The sequence below is a fragment of the Anopheles cruzii genome, chromosome 2 (genome assembly GCF_943734635.1).
Source record: "Anopheles cruzii chromosome 2, idAnoCruzAS_RS32_06, whole genome shotgun sequence".
In the NCBI taxonomy this organism is placed as follows: Eukaryota; Metazoa; Arthropoda; class Insecta; order Diptera; family Culicidae; genus Anopheles; species Anopheles cruzii.
The window spans coordinates 52569072-52585879 of record NC_069144.1 but is presented as its reverse complement, the minus strand read 5'-3'; the positions used below and the strand labels follow the sequence as shown (position 1 = coordinate 52585879).

The window sequence follows — 16808 nt, the reverse complement described above, 5'->3', positions numbered from 1 at the left end:
CTTACCAGTCGCTCTTGTTACCCTAGTTTTTTTGCGGCTCCAGAAAGTCGAATATTTTTAGGTCGATTGTGATTTAACTTACACGTGCATCAAAGTTAATGAAAAATTCTCTACTGCCGCCAGATATTACAGTGATAAAACATCCTCGAATAATGAAACATAAAGGTCATTATTAGCTGATGTTTCATATCTAAAAATTGCTCCTAATCTTAAACCAACTCATAGATCCAACGTCTTTAAAGAGGAACGATAAATGAAAGATTTCTGAGAAAATGACTCTTTAGAAACGATGTCTTGAGATGTCTCTTTACAAATATTCAAAGAACGTATTTCGTCAATGTTTAAGTCAATATTAAGACTTGACAATCTTCGAAGGGACGGGCTGTGTAAGAACCGTGTTTCGTTCAGGGGCTAGTGATGCTTAAAGGTAGTCGAAAGCTTCCCCGTTTTTAGTCTCACAAAAGTCGAGTCATATTGTGCCCCGAAACAAGTAGAAAACCCCATTTGAGCTTCATTCTTATAACAATTTGACTATTTTTATTTGAGCATTTTATGCAACACGATGGCTAGCCGGTCAAGCCGTGCGGTACAGGTGTCACTCGATTGCAGTCTATGACGCCGATAAGCTTTGGCACTCTACTTAATCACATATGTTCGCCGGTTTTCCATAAGACGCCAGCCGAGGTTAGGCAACCACCGACCGGTAACGGAACGTCGTGAGGTAGGGTCGTACCAGTTTCGCTACCTTCGCGACTGGCGCAACCAGCTTAGCAACTGGCGCAGCAGCTACTACCGCTGGTGCTGCGGGAACGGCCGGAACGGCTGGGACCGGAACCGCCGCCGGAGGACTGTAGAACACCGGATGTGGGTAGTAGAAGTGGGTCGGTGGAGCGGGCACGAAAAACGTCGGAGCGGGCAGTGGGACGGGCACGGGAGCAGGAATAGCCGCGGGCACTGCAGCTGGCACCGCGGCCGGGAAGGGAACGAATCCGTTGTACGTCCGGGCAAACACCTGGGAGCTCTGGGCCGTTACAAAAGCCGGTCCGACTGGTGCTAGAACATGCGGCTTGGCGGAGGCTGCTGCGACCAAACTACCGACGACAGCAAGGAACTGAAACAAGGAACGGCTCGTCAAACGGCTGTGTCCTGACGAAGCTAACGCCGCTACACTCACCACTGTGGGAACCATTTTCGAAAGCGGAACTTACTACCCGGACACTACTGAATTCACCGGAGAGGAACCTGCTGACTCGGTGGTCAATTAGCGCGTAATGAACCGATAATCCCCTTTATCGGGTATTTATATGGACGCCCCGGCCATTGTTCCCACCGCCGTCCAGAGGGGTGCCGGTGGTCACCGGTCTATCGGTCGGTCCCATCTGCCACGACCCGCGGTTCCCCCCGTCCGGGAAGTCGACGCCGGAACGGTGTGATCCTACCGTGGTCACGATTATGCGCCCATCGCACTGTTTTCGGGCAGTATTTTCGAGTATCGCCGATTCGCGCGCCGGTAAATCTATTCCGTGGCCGTCGTCACCGGACCAGGCACGATCGTCTAACTCCGGCACTGGTCGGGCATCGACAACACCCTCTGTGCAGTGGCCACGCATTGTGACATAACGGCAGCGTAAGGGTGGCATTGAAATACTCGCATACGCCAAACATGATCGCATAATCGGATGATCAATTTCGATAGCGATTTACTGTCTTTGGAGCTTAGTTCGGAGCGGAGCCAAAATCGAATAATAAACCAGCGGCATATCGAATGAAAATTCAGTTACTTTACTATACAGAATGGTTCAGATCATTGGCCGTGTCTACTAAATTGAACGAAAAGCAGTAGAGAGGTTCTGGAGGTATGTTGCGGTTCTAGATCCGTGAGGTCGGTGCATTCGATGCTCCACATCTTAGACAACCACGGTGCGGCCGTAGTAGTACGGCGAGGATACGACCGGGGCGGAATAGGCACTGTACGCCACGGGGCTACCAGAGTACGCCACGGGGCTACCAGAGTAGGTTGAGTAGACAGGAGCTCCGGAGTAGGTGGAATAGGTAGAGGCTACCGGGGCACTGTAGGCGTACGGATACACTCCGGCACTGTAGGCCAACGGATACACGGTATCCCGGGGAGTACGCGTAGCTCCGGCCGAAGCGCACACCACAGCAAGGGCGACGATGAACTGAAAAGGGTAGCCAATTGATCCTGGTGATCTTCTGATCGTTCGCGCAACACTTACCAGTTTGGCGAACATTTTGACGAACGTTGGGAGGTTTTTTGACGAGTTAAACTCAAAAACTGCTGCTGAGTTGATGCACGTTTGGTTGCTTATGATTGTTCCACACGCTTCTGAGCGCCTTTTATACGTACGCTTTACATACTACTGCTCCAGGCAGAGTTCGCCATAACAAGAAGAAGAACCAACCAGGACGCACATATACGGATATGTAGAAAGATTGTTAATCCACTGGAACCGGGAACGAGCGTACTCCTGAAACATCAGAACACAAAGCGCGGTATATAGAAGTTGATCATCTTACTTCCATCGATCAATCGCCACGCGATGTATGGAAGCGGTCAAAGCAAACGAAAGGACAAATCGCGAAAGAGTAACGTAAACCGTTCCGGACTTTTAGTGGGCCGAAAGCCGGTCGTACAGGATTCGAACGTTACTTACTTAGAAGTGCCTTACAAGCGACACAAGAAGTGGTTCAAAGTTTAGATTGGCTGTCCGGTTCTCTGGGGCGCAAACAAAGAGCGTACGAGGGTCCAAAAGGTACAAACCCGTTAAAAATATTTAAAACTACATTTGCTGCTCTCATTAAATCACCGGAAGGCACCGTAAAAAGCTCCTTATTACATTAACGGCGAACCGGTCGGTGTCGAATGTGTCGAGTAAAGTGGCTACGGGAACGAAGGGGTAGATTAGCAAGCCCCACACAAGAAGAAGGAAAAAAGGCAGAACTAATCACTTGAGGTGTCGTGCGAACAAGTCGGGCACTTTTTGAAATGTGGTTAACATTTTGATGCCACTGGTTTGACGAATGTTTGAAATTGGAGCCGCTTGAAAGCGAGAGCCGATCTAGAATTGGCAGTTGGACCCAAAACCAAGGTTCCAAGCACATAGCCGGTCGGAACCTGTTTGGACGATAGCACTCTAGCCGGTTGTGCTAACCTAACTCAGTTCAATGTTCTTTAGCATTTTCTAGTTGCTTCGCATTGGTGTATTCCGGAGACAGGGACAACAATCTCGGTTGAAGGTAATACCGTTTGTTTGTTTATGTTTTCATTTCTTTCTAAACCGTTTCTCTTGAGACATTTGGCTGCAGAAGAAAACATCAAGTTTAAAATTGATTATGAAAGTTCTCTATGTTTTATTACTCAACAACGCACGACATCACCAGACTGACATTCTTAAGGAACTGTAAGGATTGCGGTAACAACGATGGGCTGACACTTCCGGCGTTTACCACTGCTGATACGGCGCAGCATAGGCGGCCGCGAATGGCGCCGCATACGGCGCAGCATAATGAGCATGGGCGTACGGAGTGGCGAACGGAGCAGCGTAAGGAGTAGCGTAAGGAGCAGCGTAAGGAGCAGCGTAAGGAGCGGCGTAAGGAGCAGCGTAAGGAGCAGCGTAAGCGACCGGAGCGGCCACATGAGCATGAGGGGCGGCAGCGTAGGCTAGCGGGGCCGCAACCTTGGCGACGGCTGGGGCAGCAGCATAGGCCACGGCGGGGGCAGCATAGGCTAGCGGGGCGATTCCATTGTAGTTACGGGCAACAACCTGAGAGCTTTGCGCGGTCACGACGGCTGGGCCGGCGGCGTACGCTACGGGCGCCACGAGTCCTGGCTTGGCCGAAACACACGAGATGGCCAGAGCGGCAAGGCAGATCTGTCGGGACGAAAGGGATCGCCAAGAATAAGGACCCTACTCTAGTTGTGTCCTGCGTGAGCCTTCGGTTCCCGTTCTCCGACTTACCAGTTTGGTGAACATGTTGGTTCGAGTTGAGTTGTGAAGGGCTTTCGGGGCTGGTTGTTTGCTGCTGGAAGCTCGATCGGTGTATGATCCTTCAACGATCGTGCGCATCTTTATATACGACTACAACCGTACTCATTCAGACGTGGCCCCTCCTCAACCAGGCAGCAGGACTCTACGGCAGGCTTCACGCACGCCAACCCATCGGCACTCGAAACTAGTGCAACACCCGTACGTGCGTAGGTAATTGCTTTATGCGCACTTTCCTGTCCGTCGGTCTCTTCTTCATCATTTTGTCACCTGAAAGTGAGCCATAAACCCCCCCCCCCCCCCCCGGAGGGGACGGGGCTGAAGGCGAAATACTAATCGACCGCGCGAAGGTCTCGTCGGATAGCGGAAAATATACCAAAAAATCGAAATGTGGTAAACGACTTCTGTCAACCGCTGGAAAGGGCGGTCCACGTTACGCGGCGACGCTGACGCCGCCGGCTTACTATTTACTATGCTCATCACGTACGGTCCACGCCGATAATCGGATTACAATTGTGAGACCGTTTTATTTTCTTTGCCACTCTTGCGCGTATAATTTAGTGCCGGCCATTTCACGCGCCAGGTAGCCTGCTTTAACTGCACTCAGCGGCGCACCGGGACCAGGACGCGCTAGATATGAGAGTTCAGAGTGGTACGTAAATTATGGCCCACAACGGCAGTGGCAGTGCGCCATTGCTTCATATTGGAACACTGGTTCAAGGGCACGGGGTTCTCCACCGGGGGCTGCCGTTGGCAAATCGGATCAAGGTGATCATCGATGATAAGTGTGCCACGGGTTTGCCGAAAGTGTCAAGGAACACTTACCAGCGCAATGTTGGCCTTTCGGAAGCGCCGACAACAGTTGGTCAACGGGTCGAGCATGTAAACAACTCAATTTGTCTTGCATCACTAATCGTTTGGGCTAATGCTACTATTTACTAGTGGCAAAAGTGTAACGAAGCGGGCATCCTTGGGCGAGAGAAAGACGGATAAAAATAGCTGTCGTTAATTACAATATTAAAGTGAAAGAAAGAACGTCTTTTAAACATCGTTTAAGCTATCCAATAAATTCCAAACATAAACTCATTGTGGCAGCCAATCGTTGTGCTTTGATCGGAATTGTTAATTGGATTGCATCGTCTCCTGATGCTTCGATTCATAACCAATATCGGTTGCATCGAATTGTGCGCCCCCGAAAGTGCAACGGAACGCTGAAACGAAGGTATTAGTATTCTGCGCCGCTCTTGCGCCCGATACTTACACAACGAGCGCCAGGCTTTGGAGCACTATTTTTTGGACTTTCTTTCGAAATCTTTCGTCAATTCGACAAAATAGCAAAGAAAATTAAGAGACAGAGAAAATATTACGAAAAGTCCGGTGGGGTCTGCAAGGACACGCGGCCACAAACTGTGCCTTTCTCTGTCTGCCTCGTGGGGGATAATAGATTTGCATCTCGTTGAAATTCGGTGGCCATTCGAAAATGGGGCGAATCGTTCGGGGAAGGATGCGTTAGACGATGCGAACGCAAGGAGGTGGTCCGGTACCGGCAACCGGGGTATATAAACCGCGTTTGGTCTTTACGAGTGACATCAGTTATCGCCTGAGCAATCGAAACTCCCGCAGTCATTCCGTTCAAGCAAAATGTTCTCCAAAATCGTAAGACCGTGGGATGAAATCTTTTTCAAGTACCTTTTTTTTAATATTCGCATTTTTCAGACCTTTATTGCCCTGCTGGCTGTTGTGGCCACCGTTTGTGCTAAGCCTGGAGCCGTGTTGCCGGCCGCTCCGCTGGCTTACAGTGCCACACCCTTCGCTGCTCCATTCCCAGCACCATTGGCCGCTTACTCGGCACCGTTGGCCGTTGCTCCTGCTGCTCTTCCGGCCGTGGCTTATACGGCCGGATATACCAACGTTGGAGACTCTGCCTTCGTCACTTCGCACAACTCGCAGGTCATCAATCCGGCGTACGCCGCGTACACTTCCGCTCCGGTCTTGTCCGCGTATGCTGCCGCCCCGGCTGCGCTGGCCGCTTCACCCTTTGCCTTCACCGCACCCTTTGCCGCCAAATACGTCCTGTAAAACCAGTCTGGACTCCGGACGAATGTAATGCAATGTTGCCAATAAATGTGATGAAATTGTTGTGACACCATAAATATTGTGCGTTTTATATGAGTTTACGGCTGATGAAGTTTCAAATATCATAAATACGGTTCTCATAGTTGTGCTTTATTTTGTTGAGCAAGATAATTGAAGGGGAAAAAGCAAGCAAGATATAAATGAACAATTAATTTAACTACTTTTTATCATCTTATACTGGAGACTCCTCAAATGGTATGCGGTTCCCACTCCTGAAAAGTATACGTTAATATTTCTGCATCAATACTATGTTCAATAGTAAATATTTATTGTAATCATGGTTGTAATAAGTAATTATTTCTCTTATCCTTATGGCGATGGAACGTCTTCTTCGCACCGTGAAACTGTAATGAGTGTAATTTTCGTCCACCTTCTCATACTATCTTTTCTTTATCGTTGTAGATTGCTGTCCAGACCTACTACTGATCATTTAGGCGTGATCTTGAAGTCGATACACATTGCGCACAATCTATTGTTTTAACAGATCCTTTTAGCGTCAATTCTCGCAAGCCTAACCAAGAGTCATAATGTTCTTTTAATTTTATCAGCATTTTGCACATTTTAAGGGCGCATGTGGAGCTCATTGTTTACCTCAATGACTTCATTCGTTGAAAGCTAAATTTCAAATTGGAAGTGAAAACAATCTTGCGCCCAGTTAACAAGAAATAAAATAAAATTGAAAAATTGTCTTTTGCTTTAGCACATGGCTACAACTGCAAGCATGTTGTTCAACAAGTTTATTTACACAGGCTTCCACTTTTGCACTGGATCAACAGAGAGTATCAGGATGGCCGAAAACAGAGTTCCTCTACTTCAACAGCACCTGTGCCGGAGCGGCCGCAAAATACGGGGATGAATAGGCCAATGGAGCGGCATAAGGGTACGGGGCGGCATACGCGGCGTAGGCAAGAGGGGCAGCATTACCGTGGAAGGTCCGTTCGTAAACGGCGGAACCCTCGGCGACATAGGCGGCTGGCGCGGCGTACGTCAGCACACCTGGCTTAGGATCAGCCTTCGCCGACACGGAAGCAACGGCCAGGATGGCGAAAATGCAAACCTGTGAAGAAAAGGACATGGGACTATAGTTTTCCTTCCTGTCGAGTGAATACTGTTTTCTATGACGGATACTTACAATCTTGAACATTTTGAAGATGATTGGGAGTTGGGCTGGGGCTGGTCGAATGTTGCTAAGGATGCGTTTGCAGCTGAACTGATGACTTCCAGTGAGCAGCGAGTGTCTTAAATACGAACCAACGAATCACTGGTGGTTAGAGCAAAATCAGAACCTTAGACCATCGGATAATCGGTCAAGTGGGTGGTTTCGGTTTTGGAGGACGCACGCGCATTTGAGTAATGTACGAAATGTCGAAGAATCCCTTCCTCTTGGTTGTGACTCGGACTGGTGTGACATTGGGGCCGCGCAAAGCAGTTGAAACCCGTGTCGCATACTAAATCTTGTGTGGCCATCAAAGCGCATGAACTGTGTGCTTGAAATGATAATATTGGTCCAATTTGTTCGCAGCCAACAGTACCTCTAACGGCTGCCAGTTGGAGATGATTTTTTACACGAAACATAGGCTTTATTATCTGATATTATAAATACTATCTTTCTCAAATCAGTTCTTGATCATTATAACAACAGATCATGGTTAAAGCTGAAAATTTCTTCTTTAACCACGGAAACTAAATAATCGGTTTCAAGGATTCAAGACAAAAATACGGATGTGATTTCTAATAAAAAGCTAGCAGTAATATTTTAGCGAAAATTTCAATCAAAATGACTTTGTATCGGCGTTTGAAGTGATAACTTTTTTCAAAGATTGAATTTTATTATTATACATGTCGCGTCGAGGTTGTGAATGATCTGCGGGATCAAGCAGCTGAGGTAATGAATCGGAACGGTTGCATCGCAGACCTCTCTCTAAGATAACATTTCTACCGTCCAATTAGAACGATTAGTTTTCTAAGAAATTAGAATCTTTGTTCAGCACACATCGAACTTATATTCCAATCTTAGCTCTATTAACAATAGTAAATATGTTGCTAACCAAAAGTAAATCGTTTAATCTTCTTTTGGCCTTTTCGAGTACTTTAACGATTTATTTTAAACCGCACCGTTGCCGCCTGATTTGCCTACTTTCGAAGCCCGCTTCCGAGCCGCCTCGCTTCGATCCAGATTGTTTTGGAAGTAGGATGATTCCTTGCGTGCCTGAGCAATTTCGGTACGCAGCTTCTGCCGGCTGACGGCCTTTTCGTACGCTTTCAGCTCGCTCAGGTGAATCCACTTAAAGCGTGGCATATACTTCATGCACCACAGGACATCGCAGAAAACGGACTTTCGGCTCGTGGAAATGGGTTTTGCATTGAGCTGCGCAACGATCGCCTTTGCCACCCGTTTCCGTTCGAACTCGACCCATCCGGCGGTGTATCGTAGCATCGCTCGCTTGCCCCTTGCGGTTGTCTTGCGTACCTTGCCACCTGTAATCGAACGGGGAGCAATAGGGAGCGAAATACATGTTTATACATTGTGGCCTGCAAAAGGTTCTTCTGGTCGTACCTTTGTTTGACGCTTCCAGATAGATGCGGCCAATTTTGCCGTACGGTTCGAGCATCTCGCGCAGTATCGTCACGTTCATGTGCTTGGGAATAAGGGAGATGTGTACGATGCCAGGTTTCTTTTTCTTTTCCAGTGGTCTTACAAACCGGCCAGGTTTGTCCTCTTTGCTAGGTTCATCCTGCTCACCATCGGTGGCTATTTCTACCTCCTGTCCACTGTCCGCCTCATCACTCGTGGCCGCCGCATCACTGTCCATTTCCTCTTCTTTGGGCGTAAGCTTCTTATCGCTTTTTGATGTGCGAGCCATTTTTCTCTAAATGTGCCCGGTTTATTAAAACGTGATCGCAAACCGGCTCAATTTCCGCTCGAAAACCAAAACAACTCAAGAGGGATTTGAAACACTTTCAAAACAATACATGACGGCTCGAGCAGTGCTGCCAGATATTCGATTTTTTTATGATGGTGAAATATTTCATGGCATCACTTTTCAGAGCGAAACAGTGGCGAAATAAAAATGAATTAAAATGCCGTTGGAAAATATGATTCTAGAAATCAAAATTTATGTATAAAATTGAGTGAGCAGGTTCAATGAATCGAGGTCGAGGTTTCTAATTTCAACAATTGTGCAATCTGGACCAACAAACATTACAGCGCAGAAAGCAAATTGATTACAATAAATTATTATAAAAAGTTGTTTTAACAACAATCAGGATTTGTGTACGTCTGGGATTAGTTCAAACATATCTCTTTTCTTTCGTGCTGGAATGATTTAGGAGATACTAAGTACTTTGATTCCATTCTCTTGCTTTTGTTCTCATACGAATGACAGAATACAATTAGAAGATAATGCAAATAAACTGTTGAAGTTTCCAGGAGCAAGTTGCTTAGGATAAGAATAAACTATATGAAACAGAGCTCAGTCGTAAAAGATAATTTATCACTCCCGATGCGGAGTAACGAGAAGACCGTTTCCTAACAACACCGCAGAGGAATTCAGTTGATGTTAAGAAAGTATGTACAAACAATAGTACACAAAATTACATTTGTTCTTTGAGATGGATTGATTAAACTCGTTCACAAATGTAAATTATTGTCAGCACTGCTCAGGCTCGAGGCAATTTATCTACCGCCTGGAGAATCACTAACGAAAACAAATATGACTCGGCGCGTTCGACAGGTTCGAACATGTTCAGCGCAGGTCGGTTCCTTCGGCCTGTCGGCATGTTGTGAAATAATATCTATTTCACAAGTGCTGTAATATCAAAAGGGTTTCGCCAGCAAACGCAATCGGCGGTGACCGAATCAAACAATGCCTGCTTCGATGATCGCTGCTGAACTGTCAAACGCGGCGAAGATGAACTTTTCCGCCAGCAAACGCACGCACTGCGAACGAGCGAAACCATAACCTCACATTTGTAACACACGCAAAATACCAAAATTCACACACTTTTAACACGTACAGACGATCGACTCTTGCTTTATTTCCGGTTCCTCTTGCTTCAGGTTGAACTCTGCTTCCGGTTGAATACATCTTCCGAATGTCGGAGTTTTCAAACACGATGCACGACCTCACGAAATGCTAGCTGCTGCTGCTCAAAGGCGGGCGCCCAATCCTCTCCATGGACGGTGCGCTTCCGCGGCACTCGTTCCGATGTCACGGGTCGCACATCGGTCCTTTGAATCGGGCCTAGTACGGCTTTCTGCGGAATGAGCAGCCCTCGGTGAGGCGCGCCTTGCCTCCGGTCGGCTGGCACAGGATCGTCGAACAGCCGGCACAGACCACCACGCTCTGGGCATGGCTGAAAACGGTGGTGATCTTGTAGCAACCGGGGCACTTCACGTCCATGAAGTACGAGTTCGGATGTGGCACGAGGCGCTTCAGCTTGTGCTTCCTCTTCTCCTCGGCCGGCAACGGGTGCAGGAAGTCCTTGGCGAGCGGCATCGCTAGGGTTGTTTACGCTGGATTCGTTCGAAAACACGTGTTTCACGGGGTAAGTGAATAAAATTTCACTCCGAATGTGGTTTATACGGCAGCAACGTACTACATGTACGACGTATCATCCAGGACTAAGAAAGAGCAGAGGGTTGATTTCCCGCACGTCGACAGACGCGACAATGGTTGTCTCGCTCTACAGCACAGAGTGTTCAGCAAACGCCAAGTCAACTTTTGCTGCAGGGGCTAGGAAGAGCGAACGAAATATTTCCAGCAAGTGTTGAACACTTGAAATATTTCGCAGCGTAGAAAATCGTGCTATAATCGTGGAAGAGTAACGCTTCGATTTCCGGTGCCTCGAAAACGCTTCGAAATTCGAAGCATTTTCGACCAATTTTGGCTTGGCTGTTTTGTCTGACAACCTGCGCCGCTATTGCCGTCCCGCTTACTACTTCCCCTCTGTTGCGCACGTCAAAAAGCGCTTCTCCTGCGTTTTCTGCTTGCCGATTTCTCCTGCGTTTTCTCTCGGCTATTAGCTTTTTTGTTTGGATTTTTTTGTTCCGTCGATCGCTTGATTGGAGTTTTAATTTGGACCAATCACACTGACCACCGGGCCAACGGTCAACCGGCTTTCCGTAGTAACCGACGCCGCCACCGACACAATAACCGGACGCCGGACGCATCGGACCAAGGACTCTGGTGCGAACAAAGGATCGCTTGTACGGCACAGGGGTGCGGACGGACGGTAACCAGTGCGGGCAACGGCCGTTAGGTAAGGACCGGGCTGCAGCTGTCAGGATACGTAGCAGGGACGCGCCCGGATGGCCCACAGCAGCAATAACTACGAGGAGCTCGGGTTGATCGGAACGGGTAAGGCGCGACTGTTGATCCCACGGAACGGGATCCGGCATACAGTCGCTGAAAGGACCTCGCAATAATATACCGTTTTCCCGTTGCGTCCTTTCCCTTCCAGGATCCTACGGGACCGTATACCGGGCACGGGATCTGAAAAACTCCGGCAACATCGTCGCCCTGAAGAAGGTGCGCGTCGCTCTGACCGAGGATGGCATTCCGATGACTACGTTGCGCGAAATTTTCATGCTCAAGCAGCTGGACACATTTGGGCACCCGAACGTTGTGAAGTGAGTTGTTGTTTACGGCCGTGCAACAGGTGGCCACGGTGCCACGGTTGCCACTGACAACCGGAGCATCGACACTAACACAGCGGCATTGCCCGTTTCGCAGGTTACTGGATGTGTGTCAAGGACAACGCCTGGAGCGAGAAGGAGCGCTGGTTTTGTTCCTGGTTTTCGAGCACCTGGACCAGGACTTGGCGGAGTACATCAAACTGTTGCCACCGAAGGGAATGCCATTAATGACCGTACAGGTAAACCGAGGGCTGTCGTACTGTGGCCGAATGTCCTGGAGGAGGCCCCGTGCTCGACTGTGTGTCTCTTCCTCGGCAACTAATCACCTGCAAGCGCCACCTTAGTGTTCCGTAGTGCCAGACTTGCTCAAGTTCCATTGACCATTGTTTATTTTGAAAGTCGGACTCGACTGCCTTAAAATGGCCTGTTGACCGACGCGTAAGCGGCCCCCCAGCCACAGGGCCTCCATGAGGAGTATTTAAGCGATGGACTTCAAAGTGGTATCCTCTGAATGAGCACAACAAGTTGTTGTTGTTGTTTTTCTGTGGCCATTACTGGCGGTTGTATGTCTCTCCAGTGCACTATTGTCTTTGGAATGGTTTGATTAATTACCCATGATTTCAACGAAAGATAAACAACGAACCGTGTGCCGTGGGGTCACTTCGAGCGCTGGTATTGCGATGTGAAGGACCTTCAGTGACATTCACATCTGGTTCCATTTACATTTTTGTACCATCTCGCTTCTCAGCGCTTGGCAAAGGAAATGCTCACCGGAATCGACTTTCTGCACTCGCACCGCATCGTTCACCGTGACCTGAAGCCGCAGAATCTCCTCATCTCGTCCGACGGACACCTGAAGCTGGCAGATTTCGGACTGGCAAAGACGTACGACTTTGAGATGAAACTCACGACGGTGGTGGTCACGCTGTGGTACCGCGCACCGGAGGTACTGCTCGGCGAAGCGTACAACAGTTCCGTGGACATCTGGAGCGCCGCCTGCATCATGGCGGAAATGTTCCAACGGAAGGCCCTCTTCCCCGGCACGGCCGAAGGTAACCAGCTGGAGAAGATATTTGAGTAAGTTACTTGACCGAGAAAAGTGGGACAAAGGACGAACTCTATTTCTGCTTTCTGCCGTACCTGACGCGCCCACAGGTTAACCGGCCGCCCATCGGAAGCGCAATGGCCACGGGGAATTTCGATCGTACGAGAAAACTTTCGTCCCACGAAGGCGCGAGAACCGCGAGAATTCTGCCCGAACCTGTGCGATGACGCCAACGATCTCCTGAAAACCATGCTCGCTTTCAACCGGTACGACCGTCCGTCCGCCCGACAGTGTCTGAACCATGCGTACTTCACGCAGGAACCGATGCCAATGTAGGCAACGCAGAAAAGCACAGGTCACCGCGCTCTGGGGACCGCCACTAATCTTACTTAACATCGTAAGGGGGGGAACCGCGCCGGTGGGGAAAGCGACCCCGCCGTTTCACAACTATACAAAGGAACTAAACCGCAAGAAGGATCACAATCAGCTCAACCGAAACCACCCAATAGACTGTAGTTAGGAAACCGACTGCCAGATGAAATTTACATAGATTTTATACATACATACACACACACACACACACACACACCCACCAGTTCTGCCTTACTGCCATAGTTTGCGCGATATTGTTAGATTGTAAGTTGGAACGCAAGATTTCGTGGGTCAGATGATTTCGTTCGCATACCGTTTCGTGGGGGGCCACGAATGTGAATTAAGGAACGTTTCGCTGTTACGTGTCAATCAGATTTCAAACCACACCGTTTCATATCGTTTAGTGCTAGGACTATTGTCTTATTGTGTGCATTTAAACATAGCATTAGAAAAAGGAAATATATGGAAAAACACGAAATAAAGTCGATTATTTAATTTTACCTTAAACGTAATCCTGTTTGCTACGGCTTGAGGTACACGAGTGAACGAAGGGAATAAAAGAGTCCGGAGCTGGAACTAAGCATTTGTGAAAAACTGATTTATAGGTAAAATAATTGCTTTATTAATGACTAGCTGATCCCGGCGCGCGTTGCCAGGCCTCATTTCATCCTCATTTCTCGATTATCCTACGTTTCAACGGATTTCCTGGTGACGTATCCGATCAGCTTCCCTTTGCATTTCCCGTTACTTCTACTTTTCAGACGATCGGGCTTCCCGGTGACGTATTTGTTCAGTTTCCCTTTCCTCCTCCCGTTACTCTGTTCCGAATGATAGGGCTTCGCGGTGATGTATCCGATTGGCTTTCCTTCCCGCTTCCCGTTGGAAACATGGCGAAACTCGCACCAGCTAAATTTGACTCAAATTGTCTGAACACTTTTCGAATTTTGCTGAAATTTACCCAGATTTTGTATGGGAGCCACCATTTGGAAAGTGGCGAGGGGTTTCAAATATTCACCAGAATATTTCCCCTTCCCAAAAACTACGACCTGCAGAATTTGGTTCGATTTGTTCGAAAACAACCCGAATTATGCTGAAGTTTATGTTATGTTTGTATGGGAGCCTCCTCTCCCGGGAAGTGTGAAATGTAATTTTTTTATTATATGATCCTAATTGAAATCTAGAAGGCTGAAGCAGTCCGTCGCTCTTTCTCTCTCTCTCTCTCTTTCTTTCTCTCTTTCTCTCCCCCCATCTCTCTCTCCCTTTCTCTCTTCCTCTCTTTGGCACCTTCTTCAGAAATAAACGCAAACTATGCAGTTCCCCCAACATCACACTACTTCAAGATGGATAGAATGAGGGGTGGTGATAGGTGGAAGAAGGAAGGAAAAGGCTTTTAAGTGAAACCTATCGATTTAGAGACCACCAAAACCTAAGAAACGATACCCATATTGCCCTAGGACGTATTTTAAGGATTGGTGTTGTATGGGGACCCCCCCTTCCCCTCGTCCTGCAAGGACCAAATTTCGTCACATGGTTTCTCAGGTGACCAGCAACCATTGTGCAAGTTTTGATGAAATCCGATTCATAACTTGTGGAGTAATTGATGTTTTTAACAGTTAGTTGTATGGGAGGACAAAGAAAGAGGGGGGTGAGGGGTTTCTAACCATGATAACGACACTCCCCGGCCCCCAAAACCCCTGTATACCAAATTTCGAGTCAATCGGTCCAGTAGTTTTGGAGTTCACTTGAGAACTTGATTTTTATATATATAGATAGATTAGTTACTGATAAATTCTAAAACATAAATACAATACAAAATACATAATACATTTTACAATAAAATAAAAAAAATTTAAAAAATTTTTAAATAAAAAATAATAATAAAACAAAAATAAGAAGAAATAAATAAATAATTCCATTTTATTAGACTGAACTAAGAGCTGCTTCTAAAAGCTTGCGCCTAGCTTGCAGGCAATCCGCATGTCTTGAAACTTACCCACGATTAGAGCATGCATGCGAAAGATTTCAAATGTTCAAGAGAAAGCTAGCTGGAAATATTTCGTAGGGCAATTTGAATCTTACCTTACGCAATGCCATTTAAAATTTAAACACACGCTAACGGAGATGATAGTTTTGTGGTTTTATTTTATAGTCTGATAATATTCCAAAATACTGATTTCACAGTCGTTGGTACTGGTGATTCCGTTCCGTTTCCGATCGGCATTAGTAACCCTGGGCCCGGTCTGTGCACCGTTTACGGTGGTGGTTTACGGTGCGGCCCCAACGAAGCATGGTTTAAAATACGGTTTGTAAGTCTTATGCGTTGTTCTGTCTATTTTGTAGTATGTTTCGCGCTGCTTCACTGACTGTGCGTAGTAGTTCTTCCGCGCTGCTTCCGTGCTATTCTTCCGCGAATGCGTGCTAAGCTAATCAATCGATCCTATGAACACACACACATATACTCTCACGCACACACACGCATACACACATCAGCAGCACAAAGTACAAATATATATATGTATTTATATATGTAGAGAGTTTTGGTTTTACGATAGTTGTACAACGTTCAGTAAATTCTTTGATTTGTCAACAATAAAATGTATCCGGTAAAAGCAATAGCAAAACGGAAACCAATCTTTCCACCCGTAGCACGTGTATGTATAGTGTGTTTTGCGCCGGCCGCGGCCAGTGCGCGAACGAACCCCAATAGATTGTACGGAAAAGTAGTTACAAATATATCTGTATAAGAGTACCCTTTGCACTGGCGTGTACACGTTCCATATGTCCTTCAGCCCGCTGACCACAGGTTTATCGTAAAATTAGAGCTCTTGTCGCCCGAAAACTCTTCCTCTCTCTCTAGGGCCACGTGACGCCATAAAATAGTGTACTCGATCACTCACGAAGTTGCGAGCCGTTCACTGGAACCTCTGCACTAAATTGGCGATGCTAACGTTACGAATGTGGTGTAGATTGAAAGAGGGTGCTGCTGAATTAACGCGATCGCCATTGATGCTGCGGGAGTGGTACTACTCGTGCTGGAGATGCTGATGGCTGTGTGCTGTTGGCTAATGAGCATAGATTTGCTGGTGCTTCGATTACTACAAAACTCGATACGCTACGATAGTTGCGTTGTGTGGGATGCTGGTAGTTAAATACTTTTGCGTTCAATTTGTACAAAACACACACACACGCGCTCTCTCACACGCTAACTCGATCGAGAACTTTCGATAGTTTTAGTTTGCTAGAAAAGGCTCCTGCTCGGGGGCACAAGGTATGAGAGTGTAAGGTTTGCGTCTAAAGATTTCGTCCCTCTTCTATCATACACGCTTCGTAGGAAGTGTTCCTTCGGTCACACAGTCAGCTAGATTCGCTAATTCGCTAGAGGGATTCTATAGGATATAAAAGTACGGATTTCCACCCCCAGAGGGTGCAGTACCTGAGGGTGGTTAAAAAAGTTGTCTATATTCCAGTCTACAGAACGCCTTAGCTGTGGTATTCTTAGCAAAGTTTCCCTCTAACTGTGTACATTCCCTACATACGTTTAGGTACATCGAGAAAAGGATACCCAGTCCTCGCCGTTCGATACTGCCTAGTCCTAGTGATGTGCCGATTT

At 47.4% G+C, this 16808-nt stretch overlaps 7 protein-coding genes across 7 annotated transcripts; 2 read left to right on the top strand and 5 right to left on the bottom strand.

Annotated features, from left to right (window-relative positions):
• Positions 1 to 685: 685 nt before the first annotated feature.
• On the bottom strand, positions 686 to 2252 carry LOC128266936 (zyxin-like). The gene is made up of 2 exons (XM_053003726.1): positions 2238 to 2252; positions 686 to 1111 (listed from the first exon to the last, which is right to left on the bottom strand). The coding sequence occupies exons 1-2, from the start codon at positions 2250 to 2252 to the stop codon at positions 686 to 688; spliced, it is 441 nt and encodes a 146-aa protein (XP_052859686.1).
• A 1212-nt stretch (positions 2253 to 3464) lies between these two features.
• On the bottom strand, positions 3465 to 3995 carry LOC128266935 (cuticle protein 16.5-like). The gene is made up of 2 exons (XM_053003725.1): positions 3981 to 3995; positions 3465 to 3893 (listed from the first exon to the last, which is right to left on the bottom strand). Exons 1-2 carry the CDS (start codon positions 3993 to 3995, stop codon positions 3465 to 3467), a joined length of 444 nt encoding a protein of 147 aa, XP_052859685.1.
• Positions 3996 to 5648: 1653 nt separating this feature from the next.
• On the top strand, positions 5649 to 6086 carry LOC128268262 (cuticle protein 67-like). The gene is made up of 2 exons (XM_053005312.1): positions 5649 to 5663; positions 5724 to 6086. Exons 1-2 carry the CDS (start codon positions 5649 to 5651, stop codon positions 6084 to 6086), a joined length of 378 nt encoding a protein of 125 aa, XP_052861272.1.
• Positions 6087 to 6951: 865 nt separating this feature from the next.
• LOC128268346 (uncharacterized) lies at positions 6952 to 7287 on the bottom strand. The gene is made up of 2 exons (XM_053005403.1): positions 7276 to 7287; positions 6952 to 7200 (listed from the first exon to the last, which is right to left on the bottom strand). The coding sequence occupies exons 1-2, from the start codon at positions 7285 to 7287 to the stop codon at positions 6952 to 6954; spliced, it is 261 nt and encodes an 86-aa protein (XP_052861363.1).
• Positions 7288 to 8071: 784 nt separating this feature from the next.
• LOC128277890 (activator of basal transcription 1-like) lies at positions 8072 to 8976 on the bottom strand. The gene is made up of 2 exons (XM_053016493.1): positions 8701 to 8976; positions 8072 to 8621 (listed from the first exon to the last, which is right to left on the bottom strand). The coding sequence occupies exons 1-2, from the start codon at positions 8954 to 8956 to the stop codon at positions 8248 to 8250; spliced, it is 630 nt and encodes a 209-aa protein (XP_052872453.1). The 5' UTR covers positions 8957 to 8976; the 3' UTR covers positions 8072 to 8247.
• Positions 8977 to 10137: 1161 nt separating this feature from the next.
• LOC128277412 (40S ribosomal protein S27) lies at positions 10138 to 10759 on the bottom strand. Its single transcript, XM_053015865.1, has one exon. The coding sequence runs from the start codon at positions 10640 to 10642 to the stop codon at positions 10388 to 10390; it is 255 nt and encodes an 84-aa protein (XP_052871825.1). The 5' UTR covers positions 10643 to 10759; the 3' UTR covers positions 10138 to 10387.
• Positions 10760 to 11339: 580 nt separating this feature from the next.
• On the top strand, positions 11340 to 13656 carry LOC128278230 (cyclin-dependent kinase 6). The gene is made up of 5 exons (XM_053016908.1): positions 11340 to 11503; positions 11607 to 11775; positions 11879 to 12020; positions 12530 to 12858; positions 12937 to 13656. Exons 1-5 carry the CDS (start codon positions 11455 to 11457, stop codon positions 13160 to 13162), a joined length of 915 nt encoding a protein of 304 aa, XP_052872868.1. The 5' UTR covers positions 11340 to 11454; the 3' UTR covers positions 13163 to 13656.
• The last annotated feature ends 3152 nt before the right edge of the window (positions 13657 to 16808 follow it).